This window comes from Nerophis ophidion, linkage group LG09 (genome assembly GCF_033978795.1).
Source record: "Nerophis ophidion isolate RoL-2023_Sa linkage group LG09, RoL_Noph_v1.0, whole genome shotgun sequence".
Classification (NCBI taxonomy): domain Eukaryota; kingdom Metazoa; phylum Chordata; class Actinopteri; order Syngnathiformes; family Syngnathidae; genus Nerophis; species Nerophis ophidion.
This window is the reverse complement of record NC_084619.1, coordinates 1,563,988-1,585,688: the sequence shown is the minus strand read 5'-3', so window position 1 is coordinate 1,585,688 and position 21,701 is coordinate 1,563,988. Positions and strand designations below refer to the sequence as shown.

At 40.0% G+C, this 21,701-nt stretch overlaps 1 protein-coding gene across 2 annotated transcripts in view; it reads right to left on the bottom strand.

Moving 5' to 3' along the window:
- Positions 1 to 4,307: 4,307 nt before the first annotated feature.
- The window catches only part of scdb (stearoyl-CoA desaturase b), a 32,800-nt gene continuing 15,406 nt past the window's right edge, over positions 4,308 to 21,701 (bottom strand). For both annotated transcript variants that reach the window (XM_061910028.1, XM_061910029.1), the window contains exons 3-6: positions 8,382 to 8,512; positions 8,097 to 8,302; positions 6,525 to 6,757; positions 4,308 to 4,646 (exon numbers count right to left, since the gene is read on the bottom strand). In XM_061910028.1, the coding sequence (XP_061766012.1) occupies positions 4,447 to 4,646; positions 6,525 to 6,757; positions 8,097 to 8,302; positions 8,382 to 8,512 (770 nt within the window). In that variant the 3' untranslated portion in view covers positions 4,308 to 4,446. The remainder of the gene's footprint in view (positions 4,647 to 6,524; positions 6,758 to 8,096; positions 8,303 to 8,381; positions 8,513 to 21,701) is intronic.

The window sequence follows — 21,701 nt, the reverse complement described above, 5'->3', positions numbered from 1 at the left end:
TGTGAACACTTTGTAAGTGGGGCTTACCTGCCCGACATCCACCGTATGCGTAACGCAGATCCACTAGGATAGTTGCACCCGCACCTACTAAGGACTGGTACCAGGGGTCACCCCACATGCGGTGGGCTCTGCCCGCCTCCCAACACGCGCACACTGTGCCCAACATGCACCCACCAGGGCTGGTAACAGAACAGGGTTTCCCAGGTTCCTTGGATATCTTTGTATCGTGCGTTAAATTGCCTGCTCATTAAGGGCAGTGTTGTTTCACTTGTGACGCCCTGGGGCCGGGGCCCCGCACGGGGCCTCCCACTTATTCTGCACCCTTCATGTCTCTTCACAGTTGCAGACTAGAGTCAAACTCAACAGGGTCTTCTTTCCCCGCTGATTCTGCCGAGCCTGTTCCCTTGGCTGTGGTTTCACTAGATAGTGGGTAAGGACAGTGGGGATCTCATTCATCCATTCATGCACGTCACTAATTACATGCACGTCACTAATTACATGCACGTCACTAATCACATGCACGTCACTAATTACATGCACGTCACTAATTACATGCACGTCACTAATTACATGCACGTCACTAATTACATGCACGTCACTAATTACATGCACGTCACTAATTACATGCACGTCACTAATTACATGCACGTCACTAATTACATGCACGTCACTAATTACATGCACGTCACTAATTACATGCACGTCACTAATTACATGCACGTCACTAATTACATGCACGTCACTAATTACATGCACGTCACTAATTACATGCACGTCACTAATTACATGCACGTCACTAATTACATGCACGTCACTAATTACATGCACGTCACTAATTACATGACCAGGCATTTGGCTACCTTAAGAGACTCTTAGTTACTCCCGACGTTTACCTGCGCTTCAATGAATTTCTTCACTTTGGCCATATATATATATATATATATATATATATATACATATATATATATACATACATATATATATATACATATATACATACATATATATATATATATATATATATATATATATATATATATATATATATATGTATATATATATATATATATCAGTGGTTCTTAACCTTGGGGTGAAAACACACCCGACTCATCGTGTAAATACAAACTTCTCCCTATCGACATATTACGGACACGGCAACAGCTGACTGACTTGCAGGTGTGTCATTTGTTGTAAGTTTATGCACTGTGTTGGTTTTGTTGTTAGAACAAGGTGATGTTCATGCACGGTTACTTTTGTGCCCCAGTAAAAAAACATGGTAACACTTTAGTATGGGGAGCATATTCACCATTAATTAGTTGCTTATTAAAATGCAAATCAGTAACATATTGGCTCTTAACAAGTCATTATTAAGTACTTATTAATGCCTTATTCGCCATGGCCTCATTATAACCCAAACCCTGACCCTAACCCAAAAACTCTAAATGAAGTCTTTATTACTTAGAATATGTTCCCCTGGTGTCCAAATAGCTCTAAATTAAGTATTTGTTACTTAGAATATGTTCCCAATACTAAAGTGTTACCAAAAACACATAACTTTGTCTTGAAATTGACATTTTTTTTTTTTAAATTCACTAAAGTTGGGTTCGGGGAATGCGTAAACGAAACTGGTGGGCTTCGGTACCTCCAACAAGGTTAAGAACCACTGATATGTATTTTTATATGAAATATTTGATTTGGTGAATTCTAGCTATAAAATCCTCCCCTCTTAACCCCGCCCCCCAAAATCAGAGGAGTCAAGGTTGGCAGTTAAGTAGGATTCTAAGAGTTTATTGTTGGCTGCAAACATGTAAAGCATTGAAAGGAATGAATGAGGTGGTGTTTATTATGATGCACACTGAAAGTTAGGCCATGTTAGCACAGTAAAATACACAACGAGGGGAAGTAGACACTTACTTACTTCCCCCAATAAACCCATGATGTACTAATATTACGCTTCACTAAGTGACCTTTTTGAGGCTATTTGGGTGGAGACTGACATTTGCAGGCTGCACCACAGCTCTCATGCTACACCACAGCTCTCATGCTGCTCTTATCTCAAAAGGTTGATTATTATCACCAAGAATTGCAAGCTTGTTTGTGCACAGCAAGACCGTTGTTAGCAGGAATGTTGCTCGTACTCGATTCCAAATAAAAGCTACAATCCTCTTCTTTTTTTCTTCCGCCGCGTGCAAAAAATGACACATTTCGATTCAATTCATTCGACGGATCGGAATTCCCAATAAGCTGGCTCCACCTCAAAGGAGAGTGGAACTGAAACGGGGAGTTGCAGGAAGTGGAATTAAAACATGCAATTCAGAGAGTACGAACCCCGTTTCCATATGAGTTGGGAAATGGTGTTAGATGTAAATATAAACAGAATACAATGATTTGCAAATCCTTTTCAAGCCATATTCAGTTGAATATGCTACAAAGACAACATATTTGATCTTCAAACTCATAAAACTTTTTTTTTTTGCAAATAATCATTAACTTTAGAATTTGATGCCAGCAACACATGACAAAAGAGTTGGGAAAGGTGGCAATGAATACTGATAAAGTTGAGGAATGCTCATCAAACATCTCCTATTTGTTTTTATAGGAGATGTTATTTTTAATTGTTGATAAAAATATTTTCTGTAATTAAACTGTGATATGTGTGGAATATACCCGCGGGCACCAGGTCGCCCGTAAGGACCAGATGAGTCGCCCGCTGGCCTGTTCTAAAAATAGCTCAAATAGCAGCACTTACCAGTGAGCTGCCTCTATTGTTTAAATTGTATTTATTTACTAGCAAGCTGGTCTCGCTTTGCTGGACATTTTTAATTCTAAGAGAGACAAAACTCAAATAGAATTTGAAAATCCAAGAAAATATTTGAAAGACTTGGTCTTCACTTGTTTAAATAAATTCATTCTTTTTTTTACTTTGCTTCTTATAACTTTCATTCATTCATTTTCTACCGCTTATTCCCTTTTTTGGGGTCACGGAGGCGCTGGCGCCTATCTCAGCTACAATCGGGCGGAAGGCGGTATACACCCTGGACAAGTTGCAGTCTTGTATTTTTCAGGAAGACAATTTTAGAGAAAAAAGACAACCTTAAAAATGATTTTAGGATTTTTAAACACATATACCTTTTTACCTTTTAAATGCATTCCTCTTCTTTCCTGACAATTTAAATCAATGTTCAAGTATTTTTTTTTTTATTGTAAAGAATAACAAATAAATTGTAATTTAATTCTTCATTTTAGCTTCTGTTTTTTCTACGAAGAATATTTGTAAAATATTTCTTCAAACTTCTTATGATTAAAATTCCCCCAAAATATTCTGGCATATCTAGAAAATCTTTAGAATCAAATTTAAATCTTATTTCAAATTATTTTGAATTTCCTTAAAAAAAATTAGTTCTGGAAAATCTAGAAGAAATAATGATTTGTCTTTGTTAGAAATATAGCTTGGTCCAATTTGTTATATATTTTAACAAAATGCAGATTGGATTTTAACCTATTTAAAACATGTCCAAAATTTTAAAATTAATTTTATTCAGGAAAAATGACTAATGATGTTCCATAATTTTTTTTGTTTTTTTTTTCAAAAAGACTCGAATTAGTTAGTTTTTCTCTTCTTTTTTTCGGTTGAATTTTAAAGAGTCGAAATTGACGATAAACTATGATTCAAAATTAAATTTTCTTTTTTTTCCTGTTTAAGTGTTTTTTTTTAATCATTTATTCTCTACAAAAAACCTTCCGTAAAAGGAAAGAAAATGTACGACGGAATGACAGACAGAAATACCCTTTTTTTTTTAATATATATATATATATATATATATATATAGATTTATTTATTAAAGGTAAATTGAGCAAATTGGCTATTTCTGGCAATTTCTTTAAGTGTGTATCAAACTGGTAGCCCTTGGCATTAATCAGTACCCATAAAGTAGCTCTTGGTTTTAAAAAGGTTGCTGACCCCTGGAATATTACAGTACTAGAAAGAAGGATTCCGAAATATGGCAAAATAAAAAAATTGGAATTTGAATTCAACTTGTACTCAATTCTAAAATGAGACTTGCTGTTCTGTTTGCAACTCAAATTCAAAGTTGTGGAATGGAAATCGGAATTTAGGACAGCGTCAGTTCGGGATGTTGGAAAACATGAAAAAAACCAGTCACCCTGAATGCACCAGTCAGATGTTATCAATGGAGAAGTGAAAAAAGGCTAACTGTATCTAATAGGAGACTGTGGGAGCACAGTGGTTCTAGCTGTTGGAAACGCGATTAAAGGCGAGCAGGACATAAATCAAGCCTGAATCCCACTTTCATCCTCCAATGTGTTTAATATTAAGGTGACAAGGCTACAGTGGCTGTGTCGTCTCATAACAATCAGAGGTGTGAGCGCCTCACCCTCCATCATCATCATCATCATCATCATCATCACACCTGGCCACGGTGCGCCTCAGCCACTCTTCACGCTGCCGTCGCCCGTCCGCTGCACCCTGGCGGCCACGAGCTCCTTGGACGCCACCCTGCGCTCGGAGGCCAGGCCCAGCAGGCACATGAGGTCCACGAAGGCGGTGGTGAGGTTGAACTTGACGCCGAACTCGCTGGTGGCGTAGTCGAAGGGGAAGGTGTGGTGGAAGTTGTGGAAGCCTTCGCCTGGAGGTGGCAGATCAAGGGCGATCAGTCATACAGCATTTGTGCAGAGAGCTCCAGTCAGGTTCAAACACTGATCACATCAATTAAACAAGACAGGAAGCAAAGAATTAAACACAGACAGAATTGAATTTGGCTCAATTGAGGAGAAACGTGTCGCCCTGTAACCTCTTACAGTGTCAGCCACGCTCCGTCCAAAGATTGGATGCCTCCCCCTTTTTTGGGACTTTTTCCGACCACATGTCAACAGCTGCTTCCAAAGGGACGGCGGGCTCGGAAACAGTTCACAGAAAAGGTCGTAAAAGAGTTCAAAAAGAGGTTCGTAAAAGAGTTCAAAGAGAGGTTGGCTAGAGTGGAGTCTGGTCCTGTTTCCTTTTTGCTTTTGTAGTTCTTTGGTCAGACAACATCTTTCTGTTGATTATAATACATGAAAGAAACGGGAAGAGCTTCATGTTGCTTCCCCCCCTACACCGTGGACTTTTACCAGCCTTACTCTTGCTAGCTTCAAAGACAGCTTTTGGTCTTCTTGCTGGGAACTCATTTCAACACAACCTTTTTGGGATAACTAACAAACAATTCTTCTATTAGCTCCCTCTGCAGGTATTAGGTGTAACTACACATTTCCAGTGCAATGTGCACAGATGCCCCTTCCCATCCATTTTCTACCGCTTATTCCCTTTCGGGGTCGCGGGGTGTGCACAGATGCATTTGTTGTTAATATTAAACAAAAAAACACACCAACTTAGGGGAAAAAAATGAAAAAGCTATCACACCATTTTAAAATAATTATGAGAATATTAGTCGATAGGTGAATTCTTGTTTGTCATGTGGTTCTTTTCTTTTTGCTGGTAATTACAAATTGAACCAAAAATATATAATTGGGCTTTGAAGTAAGCAGGTTCTGCTCATTTCCCAGCAAATTCCTTGGTATCTTTTTTATCATTAAAAAAATGTTCTATTATTTTTTATTTGATATAGACCGTTTTTATTGCTGCTATTTATCTTGACTTTAAGAAAAATAAAAGACATTTTGAAAAAAATACTTATAAACTGTTTTAGTAGTGCTATGTATCTTGAAGACTTTACAAAAATAGTTGTTTCCAAAAAATATAAGTACAATTTTGTTTATCAGGTGCTTATGTGTTTTATTTTTGCAGGTAATTACAAATTATAATTGGGCTTTGAAGTAAGCAGGAGACCCAAAATATTTTTCGCTGCTCATTTTCCAGCAAACTCCTTGGTATCTGTTTAATTATATAAAAAAAAAATGTTGTATTTATTTTATATAGACAGTTTTTAGTAGTGCTATTTATCTTAAGGAAGACTTAAAAATATATTATTGTTTCCAAATAATATAGGGGAATTCTTGTTTCAGGTGTTTATGTATTTTATTTTTTAAGGCAAATAAAAATATATAAAATTGGACTTTGAAGAAAGCAGGAAACCCAAAATATTTTCTGCTGATTTCCCAGCAAATTCCTTGGTATCTGTTTCATTATTTGATGTAAACTGTTATTAGTAGTCCTATTTGTCTTGACTTTGAGAAAAAGTATTGTTGTTTCCAAATAAAATGAAAAACTTTCGAAAAAAAATACCTATTGTCTCTTTTTAGTAGTGCTATTTATCTTGAGGAAGACTTTAAAAAATATTATTGTTGTTTCCAAATAATATTGGTGAATTCTTGTCTATCAGGCGCTTATGTATTTTATTTTTACAGGTAATTACAAAATATAATTGGGCTTTGAAGTAAGTAGGACACCCAAAATACTTTTTTGCTGCTCATTTTCCAGCAAATTCTTTGCTATCTATTTCAATATAAAAACTTTTTTTTGTATTATTATTTATTTCATACAGACCGTTTTTGGGCGCGGTTGTGCTTACCGGCGGCGCTGAGGGCGACGAACAAGTTCTCCCTGGGGTTGATGGTGTTGTCGTAAGGCCTGTTGCCCCACATGTGGGCGGCGCTGTTGACCAGCCAGGTGGCGTTGAGCACCACGGTGTACCTGAACAGTCCGGGCAGGAAGTATCCCACCAGGAGGGACTCGCCCCAGAAGTACCAGGGCACCAGCGTGGGCACCAGGAAGCAGAAGACCACCACCGAGAGCTGGTAGTGCCTTTTGTGGATGCATAGGATACATCATCAATTGTACATTAAACACACAGGAGGGAATACATTCATATGGCCCGGGGTGGCTTAATCATTTTGCAGTGCTGCTGAAAACGATGGAAAGCGCCACTCTACATGGGGTCAAAGTTGCACTTGCCACATAATACATTTTAAAGGCCTACTGAAAGCAGTCTGATAGTTTATATATCAATGATGAAATATTAACATTGCAACACATGCCAATACGCCCGCTTTACTTTACTAAATTGCAATTTTAAATTTCCCGCGAAGTATCCTGTTGAAAACGTCGCGGAATGATGACGCTTATAATACGCGTGCGTGGCGTCACCGGTTGTAGCAGACATGTTATTCCAGCAGCGCTCACGGCTAAAAGTCATCTCTTTTCATCGCATTACTACACAGTATTCTAGACATCTGTGTTGCTGAATCTTTTGCAATTTGTTCAATGAATAATGGAGACGTCAAAGAAGAAAGATGTAGGTGGGAAGCGGTGTATTGCAGCTGCCTTTAGCAACACAAACACAGCCGGTGTTTCCTTGTTTACGTTCCCGAAGGTGAAGCTTTACTATGGAACATGGTTCTCTACCACATGTCCACCGGCCGGCAGGTTTCGGTGACAAAATTGTGGTAATAAATGTGCTCTTACCGTAGACATGAGCGGGGCTTGCGTCCTCCTGCAGCTGCGGACTCTCTTACCTCCTCCCACCAGAGACACCGGCGGTCACCACACCCCTCCGATGTTCAGGTACCATATAATGTCACTAAAACACTAGTAACACAATAAGCAGATAAGGGATTTTCCAGAATGATCCTAGTGAATGTGTTTAATAACATTGAATTGCTCCCACCACCCTCGCCTTTTTTTTCTTCTTCTTGTCCTTCACTCTCACTATCCTCATCCACAAATCTTTCATCCTCGCTCCAATTAATGGGGAAATTGTCGCTTTCTCGGTCCGAATCGCTCTCGCTGCTGGTGGCCATGATTGTAAACAAAGTGAGGAGCTCCACAACCCGTGACGTCACGCGCACATTGTCTGCTACTACTTTTTATCATCACCAACAAAAGTTGCCAACTTTATCGTGGATGTTCTCTACTAAATCCTTTCAGCAAAAATATGGCAATATGGGGAAATGATGAAGTATGACACATAGAATGGAGCTGCTATCCCCGTTTAAATAAGAACATCTCATTTCAGTAGGCCTTTAAGATATTCAATTGTACACCCATCCTATTTTGTCACGTTTCATGTGTCAGGTAAATCCCGACAAATAGGGCCATGTGAATCCCCTTCCGATTGCCACGATGAAGGCTTTCCTCTCCTTACCGCCTCTGAAACATGACCATTTTGTCGGCCTTCAGGTCGGACATCTCCACTTTGCGGCCCTTGGAGATGACGTCCGGGTGCTTGCGGACCAGCAGCCAGCCGATGTGGGAGAAGAAGAAGCCCCTCTTTGCGTTGTGGGGGTCGGCGTCCGTCTCAGAGTACTTGTGATGGACCCGGTGGTCCCTAGCCCACTCGTAAATGTCGTTCTGCACATGTGCAGGAAGCCGTTATCAAATCAGGGACACGCATTAAAAAGAGCTTTGATGAAGGAGGCATCCAAACTACCTGAAAGGCCATGGAGTTGGCAAGAACGAGGAAGGCCTTGAGGGCGGGCGAGGCCTTGTAGGTTTTGTGGCTCCATAACCTGTGTGCGCCCGCTGTTATACCCAGGGCACTGATCACGAAGCACACGCCAGCTGTGGAGGGCGACATAACAACATCAAAGTGTCAATTTGGGACAAACAAGTACTGCACTTTTCAGACTATAAAGCGCACTTGAAATGCTTTCATCCATCCATCCATCTTCTTCTTCTGCTGCTTATCTGATGTCGGGTCGCGGGGGTAGCAGCCTAAGCAGGGAAGCCCAGACTTACTTTCCGCCAGCCACTTGGTCCAGTTCTTCCCGGGGGATCCCGAGGCGTTCCCAGGCCAGCCGGGAGACATAGTCTTCCCAACGTGTCCTGGGTCTTCCCCGTGGCCTCCTACCGGTTGGACGTGCCCTAAACACCTACCTAGGGTGGCATCCTGACCAGATGCCCGAACCACCTCATCTGGCTCCTCTCCATGTGGAGGAGCAGCGGCTTTACTTTGAGTTCCTCCCGGATGGCAGAGCTTCTCACCCTATCTCTAAGGGAGAGACCTGAAACTCATTTGGGCCGCTTGTACCCGTGATCTTATCCTTTCGGTCATGACCCAAAGCTCATGACCATAGGTGAGGATGGGAACGTAGATCGACCAGTAAAATGAGAGCTTTGCCTTCCGGCTCAGCTCCTTCTTCACCACAACAGATCGGTACAACGTCCGCATTACGTAAGACGCCGCACCGATCCGCCTGTCGATCTCAAGATCTACTCTTCCCTCACTCGTGAACAAGACTCCTAGGTACTTGAACTCCTCCACTTGGGGCAGGGTCTCCTCCCCAACGGCACTCGACCCATGGACTCGAACTTGGAGGTGCTGATTCTCATTCCGGTCGCTTCACACTCGGCTGCGAACCGATCCAGTGAGACCTGAAGATCCCGGTCAGATGAAGCCATCAGGACCACATCATCTGCAAAAAGCAGAGACCTAATCCTGCGGTCACTAAACCGGAACCCCTCAACGCCTTGACTGCGCCTAGAAATTCTGTCCATAAAAGGATCTATGTTGTCCGGGGGCTTTAAGCCCCCTTGTAGGGTCTCCCAAAGACAAACTGGTCCTAGGTGAGGGACCAGACAAAGAGGAGCTCAAAGACCTCTATGAAATCCTTTCATTTTCTGAAAAATCGACAATGCGCCTTATAAACCCATGCGCCCAATGTACGGAATAATTCTGGTTGTGCTTACCCACCTCAATGCAATTTTATTTGGTACATTGTGTAATGATAAGTGTGACCAGTAGATGGCAGTCACACATAAGAGAATTGTGTAGACGGCAATATGACGCCAGTAAACACCAAAACTTTAAATGTTCAATTGAAAATAAAAAAAATCTGTCAAAATGTTTTAGTATGACCTTTGAAGCCGCACCGCCTGATGGATTGTCGCCCATTACGGCTACCGTAGTCACAGATACCAAACTTGGGTACCAAACCAACCTTAAGAATGTCAGTGACTTGACTCTAAAAGTGGCTGACATTGTCATCACCAGGAAAGATGAGGTCACCTACCTAGCTTCCATTTTAGAGGCTAATCTTTCCGTTGATAAAATGGCAACCAAGGTCATCAAAAAGGTCAACCAACGAACAAGATTCCTCTACAAAATCTCCTCTCTGATCAACAAAAGCACCTTGAAGATTCTAGCAGGAACTCTCGTTCAACCCTTTTTCGATTACGCTTGCACCTCCTGGTACCCCAGCACCTCCAAAACCCTCAAATCTCGACTCCAAACATCCCAGAACAAGCTAGTCCGGTTACTTCTAGACCTACACCCCAGATCACACCTCACTCCAACCAGCTTCTCCAAAGTGGGCTGGCTCAGGGTGGAGGACAGAGTCAAACAACTTGCACTGAGCCTAGTCTATAAAATTTGATACATCTCCCTGATACCCAAGTACATGTAATACTACATCCAGAATGTAAATGGTGTATATAGTAGCGTTTTGGAAGAGTTAGTGCTGCACGGGTTTCTGGGTATTAGCTCCGTTGTGTTTATGTTGTGTTATGATGTTCTCCCGAAATGTGTTTGTCATTCTTGTTTGGTGTGGGTTCACGGTGTGGCGCATATTTGTAACAGCGTTAAAGTTGTTTATACGGCCACCCTCAGTGTGACCTGTATGGCTGTTGAACAAGTATGCATTGCATTCACTTGTGTGTGTGATAAGTCGTAGGTATTTTATGACTGGGGCGCCACACAAAGGCAGTGCCTTTAAGATATTTTGCCGCTCTGTACCTTTCCCTACGTCCGTGTACCACTCCAAACAGAGGCATTTTAAAAAGTCATACATTTTACTTTTTGAAACAGATACCGATAATATATGATATTACATTTTAAAGCATTTATCGGCCGACAATATCGTCAGCTTGATATTATCGGACATCTTTAGCTCCAACCTATATCTCGCTATGGAAGTGCTAAAAACTACCGGTGTAGTGGGTTTACATAATTCACCCAAGGAACTTTAGTTATTAGAATTCCGGTCAGACGTTTTTTCACGGGACACATTTCCCGCCATGTTGTTGCTCTAGTGAGCCACGGATGAGGAGATGCTGCTCCGTTATTGATTAAAGTAAAGTCTGAATGTCATTAAAACAGTTAGCTCCATCTTTTGAAACTTCTTCCACTCCCGTCCTTGCACGCTACACCGCTACAACAAAGATGACGGGGAGAAGAGGCTCTCGAAGGTGAGCCACGTAAATAAGACCGCCCACAAAACGTCGGATCCTGAAGCGACCGTCAGAAAGTGGCTTGAAGATGGTCTGTAAAACCTCATCTATGCAACATTTTGACCGTAGAACGATCATTACATGTTATGTAGACCACAAGGAAGTGTTTTATGTTTAGAAAAAAAATCATAATAGGACTCCTTTAAAGGGCCTTGTGGTCAAGAAAATGTGTTATGTGTAGACTTCATGTTGTTGTTGTGTTATGTGTAGACTTCATGTTGTTGTTGTGTTATGTGTAGACTTCATGTTGTTGTTGTGTTATGTGTAGACTTCATGTTGTTGTTGTGTTATGTGTAGACTTCATGTTGTTGTTGTGTTATGTGTAGACTTCATGTTGTTGTTGTGTTATGTGTAGACTTCATGTTGTTGTTGTGTTATGTGTAGACTTCATGTTGTTGTTGTGTTATGTGTAGACTTCATGTTGTTGTTGTGTTGTGTAGACTTCATGTTGTTGTTGTGTTATGTGTAGACTTCATGTTGTTGTTGTGTTATGTGTAGACTTCATGTTGTTGTTGTGTTATGTGTAGACTTCATGTTGTTGTTGTGTTATGTGTAGACTTCATGTTGTTGTTGTGTTGTGTAGACTTCATGTTGTTGTTGTGTTATGTGTAGACTTCATGTTGTTGTTGTGTTATGTGTAGACTTCATGTTGTTGTTGTGTTATGTGTAGACTTCATGTTGTTGTTGTGTTATGTGTAGACTTCATGTTGTTGTTGTGTTATGTGTAGACTTCATGTTGTTGTTGTGTTATGTGTAGACTTCATGTTGTTGTTGTGTTATGTGTAGACTTCATGTTGTTGTTGTGTGCACTCGAGCTCCTTCTGTGCAGGGCAAAGACCAATTGTGTTGTGGCACACAATGGAATGTCTGTTGGAGCGGGGATTGTGCTTTGTCTTCCACTGTGAAATAATAATATGCAGCTCGGCATTGCAGAGACGTAGAGGGGGGGGGGGTGGGGGGGGACAAAGTGGAGACTGTTGAGGAGAGCTTCATGCCTCAATTGTCTACAGCAGATTCTACGGATTTTATGTTCAAATGTGTTTCCATATTAAGAGTGCAAAGACACAAAAACAAAAATGGTAGCGGGTGGAGCGCCATTTTGGATGAGGGGATGTCCCAATCTGACATTGATATGGCAGCACTATCAGATGATGTAAAAAAAAGCTCCGATGCAAGCAGTCCTGCAGCAAGTTTACTTCTGCAAAGCTGGACCGCCACTAAACCTCTGAATGGCCTCCAATAAGCACACACAGTTGCTCTTTTCTTCTATTTTGTAAAGTCATTCACCAAAGTATCCTGGGGGTGCAGATCACTGACAATATAACCTGGTCCCGCTTGTAAAAAGAGCTCAGCAGCGCATGCACTTTTTGCGTGGGATGAAAAGAGCCCAGTTCCCTCCCCCCATTCTCAGCACATTCTCCAGAGGCACTATAGAGACCACCTGCTGACCAACAGCATCTCTGTCTGGACTGGAGCCTGCAATGCCTCGGACTGGAAGTCTCTCTAGAGAGTGCTGAGGACGGTGGAAAAGATGTTCAGGACTCCTCTTCCTCCTATACAGGAGATGGCAAAAAGCCGCTGCCTGACCAGGGCTCAGAAAATCTGCAAAGACTCCTCCCACCCTCACCAAGGACAGTTTTTACTGCTGGACTCTAGAACGAGGTTCCACAGCCTCCGAAGCAGAACCTCCAGGTTCTGTAACAGCTTCTTCCCTCAGGCCGTAAGACTCTTGAACGCATCATAATTAAATTATCCCCGCAACTCCCCACAACATGGATTAACTGGCTGGAATAAAAAAGACAATATAACATACATCCATAAACCTGGATGCATATGCAAAAGTGCAATAGATTTATCTGTACAGTCATCTATTTACTTATATCTGCACCTTTTGCTTTTTTTATCCTGCACTACCAAGAGCTAATGCAACAAAAAGTCTAAGTCTACTCTAAAAGGTAAACATAGTAGCTTCTATGCTACTAGGAGCTAGCAGATAAACAACGGCTAAGCACACAATAGCGCACAAGCTAAAGTGTCCTTAAATGAACAATGTTACAGTCTAATACACATTTGTCAATACAAACAAATATAAAACAATTACAGTTGCATATTATTCACTCAGCCGGAAAGTATCAAATGTGTCCGCATCATTCAACTTACTAGCTTATTACATCCATTTTCTACCGCTTGTCCCTTTTGGGGTCACAGGGGGGGCTGGAGCCTATCTCAGCTGCAAGGCAGCCCGGTGGGGGAGGGGTTAGTGCATGTGCCTCACAATACGAAGGTCCTGAGTAGTTCTGGGTTCAATCCCGGGCTCGGGATCTTTCTGTGTGGAGTTTGCATGTTCTCTCCGTGAATGCGTGGGTTCTCTCCGGGTACCCCGCCAACCTCCCACCTCCAAAGACATGCACCTGGGGATAGGCCCCTCCCACCTCCAAAGACATGCACCTGGGCATAGGCCCCTCCCACCTCCAAAGACATACACCTGGGGATAGGCCCCTCCCACCTCCAAAGACATACACCTGGGGATAGGTTGATTGGCAACACTAAATGGTCCCTAGTGTGTGAATGTTGTCTGTCTATCTGTGTTGGCCCTGTGATGAGGTGGCGACTTGTCCAGGGTGTACTGCGCCTTCCGCCCAAATGCAGCTGATATACTAGCTAATTAGTGAGCTTAATTTTTTTTTTTTTGATAACTTAGGCTATTTACAGCGCCAATCAACCTGAAGGTCCATTCCAGACGGTTAATAATAAATATCGTATTTTTTCGGACTATAAGGTGCACTTCAAATCCTTTCATTTTCTCAAAACTCGACAGTGCGCCTTATAACCCAGAGCGACTAATGTACGGAATAATGTTGGTTGTGCTTACCGACCTGGAAGTTATTTTATTTGGTACATGGTGAATTGGTAAGTGTGACCAGTAGATGGCAGTCACACATAACAGATACGTGTGGACTGCAAAGTAAACACCAACATTTTATGTGTTCCATTGGAAATATAGATATTATAGCATCAGAAAGTGGCTTGAATATGATCTGTAAATATAATCTATGCAACTTTTTGACCAAAGAACCACCATTACATGTTATGTAAACCACAAAGAAGTGTTTTACATTTAGAAAATAATAATAACATGATCCCTTCAATGTGCCCTATAATCCCACCTTTTGTATAAAAATAGACCTGACTAGACCTGGTCACATCGGCAGTGCGTTTTATAATCCGGGTAAATCAGGGTTTTTCATACCCAGTTGATCAAACCTTTTTCTAATATTCCTCACTAAAAAAGAATGTAAATACTATATGATTCCTGCTGATATCATCATATTTGTTACATATCGACCAGTACTCAATGCTCCAGTATTTGTATCATATCAGGACACATCTACTGCATGCAGAGCCGCAATATTGATTGCTGTATTATTATTTATGTGAATATTTCAAAAAAACACCACCCAATTGCCAACAGTTCCCGGACGGGTGTATGGTGTACAAATGTCAGTAACAATTGTGGCTGGAGGCAACCTCTTCATTCTTTTTTCTTATTCGCTCAACAAGAATTCAATGCAAGTATCATTCAATCTTTGAACTTGCAGTATTTTTATTTTTGTTCAATTCACTCATTCTCACTATTACAACATTGGTTCTGTTGCTGCCATTTGTCAATAATAAATGACTACGCGGTTAACTAGTAATTCTCATTTCCGCTTTCTCCTGCACTACAAATCATTAGGAAAGCTAAGTTTTCACATTTCAAAGTAACAGCATATCTGTAATTATCCCCCCATCCTCTCTACAGTCATAAATCTAAGTTGATGGTGTTCAACTCCAGTCCTGTAGATGGCGGTAAGGAGCTTTAAAAATGTTGAAAGAGCCCTATTGGAGCAAAAATACAAAAAAATGATCTGTCTGGAGCTCCTAAAAATGAAGCGCCTTATATAAGTGTTATCTTGAAAGCAACACATGTCAATGTTAGCAATATTAGCCTACTTCGTTGACAGAAATCCATCCATCCATTTTCTACAGCTTATTCCCTTTGGGGTCGCGGGGGCCGCTGGTGCCTAACTCAGCTACAATCAGGTGGAAGGCGGCGTACACCCTGGACAAGTCGCCACCTTATCGCAGGTTGACAGAAATATAGCATTTTACATTTTTTGGCATTTTTGCAACATTGGAAATCATTATTAAAATTGAGGTTTGTCACAGGATGAGATAACTTCTGGAAATGATTAGCTCGCAATGGCCAAAGGTATAGATGTGTGTGTCCAAGTTTGAAACTAAACAGCAGGTGCTCATAAGTGTACGTACCCTGGGATCATTTATGAATATGAATGATAACACAAAGACCTTTCTTAAATGACAAAAGAAAGTACCCAAATGTCCCTGATCAAAAGTTGACATACCCCAGTGACTTTGATCTGATAACATGCACAAAAGTTGACACAAAGAGGTTTGAATGTCTAATCAAGGTTCCAATCCTCACATGTGACATGTTTGTTTGTAATTAGTGTGTGTGTATAAAAGGTCAGTGAGTTTCTGGGCTTCTGACAGACCATCGCATCTTTCATCCAGTGTTGCACAGATGTTTCTGCATTCTGAGTCATGGGGAATGCAAAACAATTGTCAAAGGATCTGCGAGAAAAGGTTATTGAACTGCATAAAACAGCAAAGGGGAATAAAAAGATATCCAAGGAATTGAGAATGTCAATCAGCAGTGTTCAAACGCTGATTAAGAAGTGGAAAATGAGGGATTCAGGTACACCAGCAAAGATTTCAGCCACAACTGCCAGGAAATTGTTCGAGATACAAAGAAAAATCCACAAATAACTTTAGCAGAAATACAGGACTCTCTGAAAAATGGTGGTGTGGCTGTTTCAAGATGCACAATAAGGAGGCACTTGAAGAAAAATGGGCTGCATGGTCGAGTGGCCATAAAGTTCAATTTTGGTCTCATCACTCCAAATGACTTTGTTCCAGAAGTTTTAAAGGCTTGTCTCTGTGTCGTTTGGCGAAAAAGAAGCAGGATATTTTGTGACATTTGCGCAGAAATGGCTTTCTTCTGGCGACTCGGCCCAGAAATCATAAATTCTCCCAGAGTGTGTAAACTTATGAGCACAACGGTAACTTCGAATGGATTCATTACAATCTTTGCAAGCTGGGTAACGATTGCTGTGGTCTGGAACAACACGGAGAAATGCAGCCAATATTACACACAGATAATGTGTCATGAGACATGCACATATAAATTAAATACACAGAGGACATAGGTGAAGGAAATTAAATGAGCTCAAATATGCCTACAAACGAGGCGTAAAGATGCAATATGTACATATAGCTAGCCTAAATAGAAAGTTAGCATCGATTAGCTTGCTGTCATACACTGAACAAATACGCCTGATTAACACTAAAACGGTCCATAAAATCAACAAAGCTTATCTTTGTTCATTCACGCACAGCATAAAATGTTTGGTGGACAAAATGAAACAAAGGAGGAGTGGCATAAAACACGCTTTTTTGTGGCAGTATCGGAGAAAGTTGTACATGTAAACAAACAACGATGAGTTCAAGGATCGCTGAAATTAGTCAAACAAAACGGTGCTTGTCAAATACTCTCATCAGTGAAGCACGTTGAACATAAATAGTGGGATTTCTAACAAAGAGGGAGTTTTTGTCATGTTTGTTCTCATACAGGAAATATATTAAAACAAAAAATATGTTTTTTTCTTCATTTTTCTCAATTTTCACACATCTCTGAAAGAGGTCCAGGGACCTTGGAACAAAGTCTACAAACTTCCAGAAAAAATGCATGGACAGTTAATCTGCAACTTTCCATGGGAGTGGATTAGAAGGAATGGAGATGACCTTTACGTGTAGTTTTATTGCAACTTACAGTTGTGATCCAAATTATTCAACCCCCACACAATTTTGGTGTTTTAGCAAGTTGGACATTTATTCTGTATTTTGTTTATAGTCATATCAAATAAAGATGTGTCAAATAAACAAATGTAACTTCAATTGTAACACTGAATTTTACAAAATAGCAAAAAAAAGGACATTTTTCTTAATATGTCATTGAGAAAATGATTGAAGCCCCTAGTTGCATGCATCTTTAGTACTTAGTAGAACAGTAATGACATCCTTCAAAGTTCCATGCATCTTTAGTACTTAGTAGAACAGTAATGACATCCTTCAAAGTTCCATGCATCTTTAGTACTTAGTAGAACAGTAATGACATCCTTCAAAGTTCCATGCATCTTTAGTACTTAGTAGAACAGTAATGACATCCTTCAAAGTTGCATGCATCTTTAGTACTTAGTAGAACAGTAATGACATCCTTCAAAGTTCCATGCATCTTTAGTACTTAGTAGAACAGTACTGACATCCTTCAAAGTTCCATGCATCTTTAGTACTTAGTAGAACAGTAATGACATCCTTCAAAGTTCCATGCATCTTTAGTACTTAGTAGAACAGTAATGACATCCTTCAAAGGTGATACATCAGCTTCTTGCAAGCATCTCCAGTATTTTAGTCCATTCCTCTTGGACAAAGGCCTCCAGTTCATTCATATTCTTGGACTTGTGTGCTGCAACTGCCTTCTTCAAGTCCCACCACAGCTTTTCTACAGGATTTAGGTCTGGTGACTGTGAAGGCCACTCCAGAGTCTTCCAGCCCTTCTTCTGATGTTGATTTGGAGGTATGCTTGGGATCCTTGTCCTGTTGGAAGGTCCAACGTCTCCCAAGCCTCAGCTTCCTCACTGACTTCATGACATTTGCAGCTAATATATCCTGCTAGCAAATAGAATTCATAATGCCTTGAACGTGCTGGAGATTCCCGGTACCTGAGGCAGAGAAACAGCCCCAGAGCATGATTGACCCCCCCACCATGCTTAACAGTAGGCCAGGTGTTCTTCTCTTTGTAAGCTTCATTTTTTTCTCCTCCAGACATAACCTTGATTCATAGGCCCAAAGAGTTCCAGTTTTGTCTCCTCACTCCATAGAACAGTTTTCCAAAACCTTTGGAGTTTGTCCAGATGATTTTTGGCATAATGGAGTCTATTTTTCTTGTGCCTGGTAGTCAGAAGTGGGGTGCGCCTGGGAGTTCTGGCATGGAGGCCTTCATCTCGTAGTGCGCGCCTTATTGTCTGGGACGAAACCTGCGTTCCCCCCTCTGCAATGTCCTGTTGTAGTTCCTCAGCTGTTACCCGGGGGTTTTTCACACAGCATCCTCTTTCTACCACGCCCAGGTAGTGTTTCCACTGTGTCTTTAGCTTTAAACTTGCCAATGATGCTCCCAACTGTGTCTCTTGGAATGTGTAATGTCTTTGCTATTTTCTTATATCCATATCCTTTCTTATGAAGAGAGATTAGCTCCTCCCTTGACTTCTTTGACCACTCCCTGGACTTCACCATGTTGCAAATACACCATTGACCATCTACAAGAAGCTGAGCGTCACAGTCTTTTTCAAACAGTTTAATTGTTGCTCGTTATGGTTCTAATCACATCTACAGGTGTTTTCAACACCTGATTGAAAAGACTTTATTCAAATGTTGTTCTTAAGAGTTATGATCTTCAAAAAGTTGAATCATTTTGTCAATGAGATATTAAGAAAAATGTCCTTTTTTGGTATTTTGTAAAATCCAGTGTTACAATTGAAGTTGCATTTGTCTATTTGACACATCTTTATTTGATATGACTAGAAACTAAATACGGAATAAATGTCCAACTTGCTAAAACACCAAAATTGTGTGGGGGTTGAATCATTTGGATCACAACTGTACGTCTTACTTTTACCTGAGTATTTTTGTGAAGAAACGCAACTTTTACTCTGTTACACTTGAGTTTAATTTTGATCCCAAAATATATTCATACCATTATATTCATTCATAATCTATTGATTACCGCTTGCAAAGACGCATGAAGTTGGCTCGTTAGAGGGACTACATGACAAAGGGGCGGCATAGCTCGGTTGGTAGAGTGGCCGTGCCAGCAACTTGAGGGTTGCAGGTTCGATGCCCGCGTCCGCCATCCTAGTCGCTGCCGTTGTGTCCTTGAGCAAGACCCTTTACCCACCTGCTCCCAGTGCCACCCACACTGCTTTAAATGTAACTTTGATATTGGCTTTCACTATGTAAAGCGCTTTGAGTCATTAGAGAAAAAGCGCTATATAAATATAATTCACTTCACTAAGTGTTTCATGTCACCGATCAAACGGAGCCTGGTGGTCACATGACCACAGTCCAACTTCACACTGTAAAACGTCACTCAAGGGCAAACAAGGCCGCATGACTCTTCAGTGTTGACTCTGCAAACTATGAAAAACAACATTTCTATGTCAACTTGTGTCAGGATGAATGTTGCTTCCGACTAGAGGAAACGTGTTGTGCGTTAGGGACGCCCCTGCTTATTTCAGCAAGACAATGCCAAGCCACATTCTGCGCGTGTTACAACAGCGTGGCTTCGTAAAAAAGAGTGCGGGTACTTTCCTGGCCCGCCTGCAGTCCAGACCTGTCTCCCATGGAAAATGTGTGGCGCATTATGAAGCCTAAAATACGACAGCAGAGACCCCGGAACTTTTGAACAAGAATGGGAAAGAATTCCACTTTCAAAGCTTCAACAAATAGTTTCCTCAGTTCCCAAACGTTTATTGAGTGTGGTTAAAAGAAAAGGTGATGTAACACAGTGGTGAACATGCCCTTTCCCAACTACTTTGTCACGTGTTGCAGCCATGAAATTCTAACTTACTTATTTGCAAAAAAATAAAATAAAGTTAATGAGTTTGAAGATGAAATATGTTGTCTTTGTAGCATATTCAACTGAATATGGCTTGAAAAGGATTAGCAAATCATTGTATTCTGTTTATATTTACATCTAACACAATTTCCCAACTCATATGGAAACAGGGTTTGTACAACAAAACTTAGTCATTTGGAGTCATTTGATTAGTAACACATAAAGTTAGAAGGGGATAGATATTATTTCCTCATATGTGCACCCAGTAATTGTTTCATCATGCAGTCATGAGTACAACACAAAATGTACTGATTATCAAAATCATTTTTGGGGGGACAGACACGTTGCAAGTAACATTAAAAACAACAACTACTTCAACAGAAGGTTAAGAACATGTTGTGCAAACAGGAAATGTTGTCTCTATTCTTCTATCCCAACTTGGTGTTTTGCCCCAACTAGAAAAGATTAGGCCGACATTGAGTCTTTTGTTTCTTGAAGTTTCGGGAAGTGTACTTTGGGGTGGGTTCCTAAAATATGTGGAGGAGACTAATCTCCCGCCTCAGAAAATCAGAGATTGGAGATCACATTTCAAATTGAAGACAAAGTTGATTGATGAGCCTTTTGTTGACTTTTGTGTATTGCTGCTCAGTGCAGTTGTCTGCTTTTTTTTTAAAGGTGGGGGGGATAAAAATAACATTTAAATTGCATTGTACTGTATTTCTATTAATTTGTCAAAACAAATCCAATAAACAAATGTTTGAAAAAAAGTATTACTAAAGTGCATGATTAATCTAAGTGTGTACTTGATTAATGAGATAACTTTTTGTGATCAATTTGTGTTGTTCTGAAGTAGTGGACTGGGCGGTGCTGCTGGGGGACATGACTACTTGTCAGTATCACGCTTCTTTATTTTTGTTTTGTAGGTCAAAGTGTTTTATTATACTTTATTATGCTCCTAAGTCAATGTTGTTAAAAAAAATAATAAAACAACACTAATTGTTTTATTGCTTTCTGTTTTTTTAGGTCAAAGTGTTTTTTATACTTTATTGTGCCCCTGAGTTAATGTTGCAGACCAATTTCATTTTATTCTTATTTATTTACTTTATTTAAATGTTATACAAAGGTGTACTTCTAACAATTTTATAGACAAATTATACTATTTATAGTCGTGGTGGAGAGTATGGGTCAGGAAACATTTTCTTTCTAAGGTGTGCGTAACAAAAAATAATTTCCAAGCACTGAACCTAATCAAATAAGTAAACTCCTTCATTTTGACAGCTCTATAATTTATACATTGTTATTTACAGATGAAAATGGAAGGTAAGGACTCACCTGACCCTCATGAATTCATTATTTACTGAGCCGAATTAACTTTCATTATTTTAGTTTTTAAATCATATTATTTTGTATTTCATTGTTATGTATTTTATGTTCTGACACTTAAGTACGGGGGTCACCAAACTTTTGGACTTGGGGGCCGCATTGGGTTAAAATATTTACGCTTGGGGCCGGGCTCTGTATAATATATAGACATACACACATACATATATGTATATATGTATATAAATATATATATGTATATATGTATATATATATATATATATATATATATATATATATATATATATATATATATATATATATGTATATATGTATATATATATATATATATATATATATATATATATATATATATATATATATATATATATATATATATATATATATATACTGTATATATATATATATATACATATATATATATATATATATATTTATGGGCAGTTA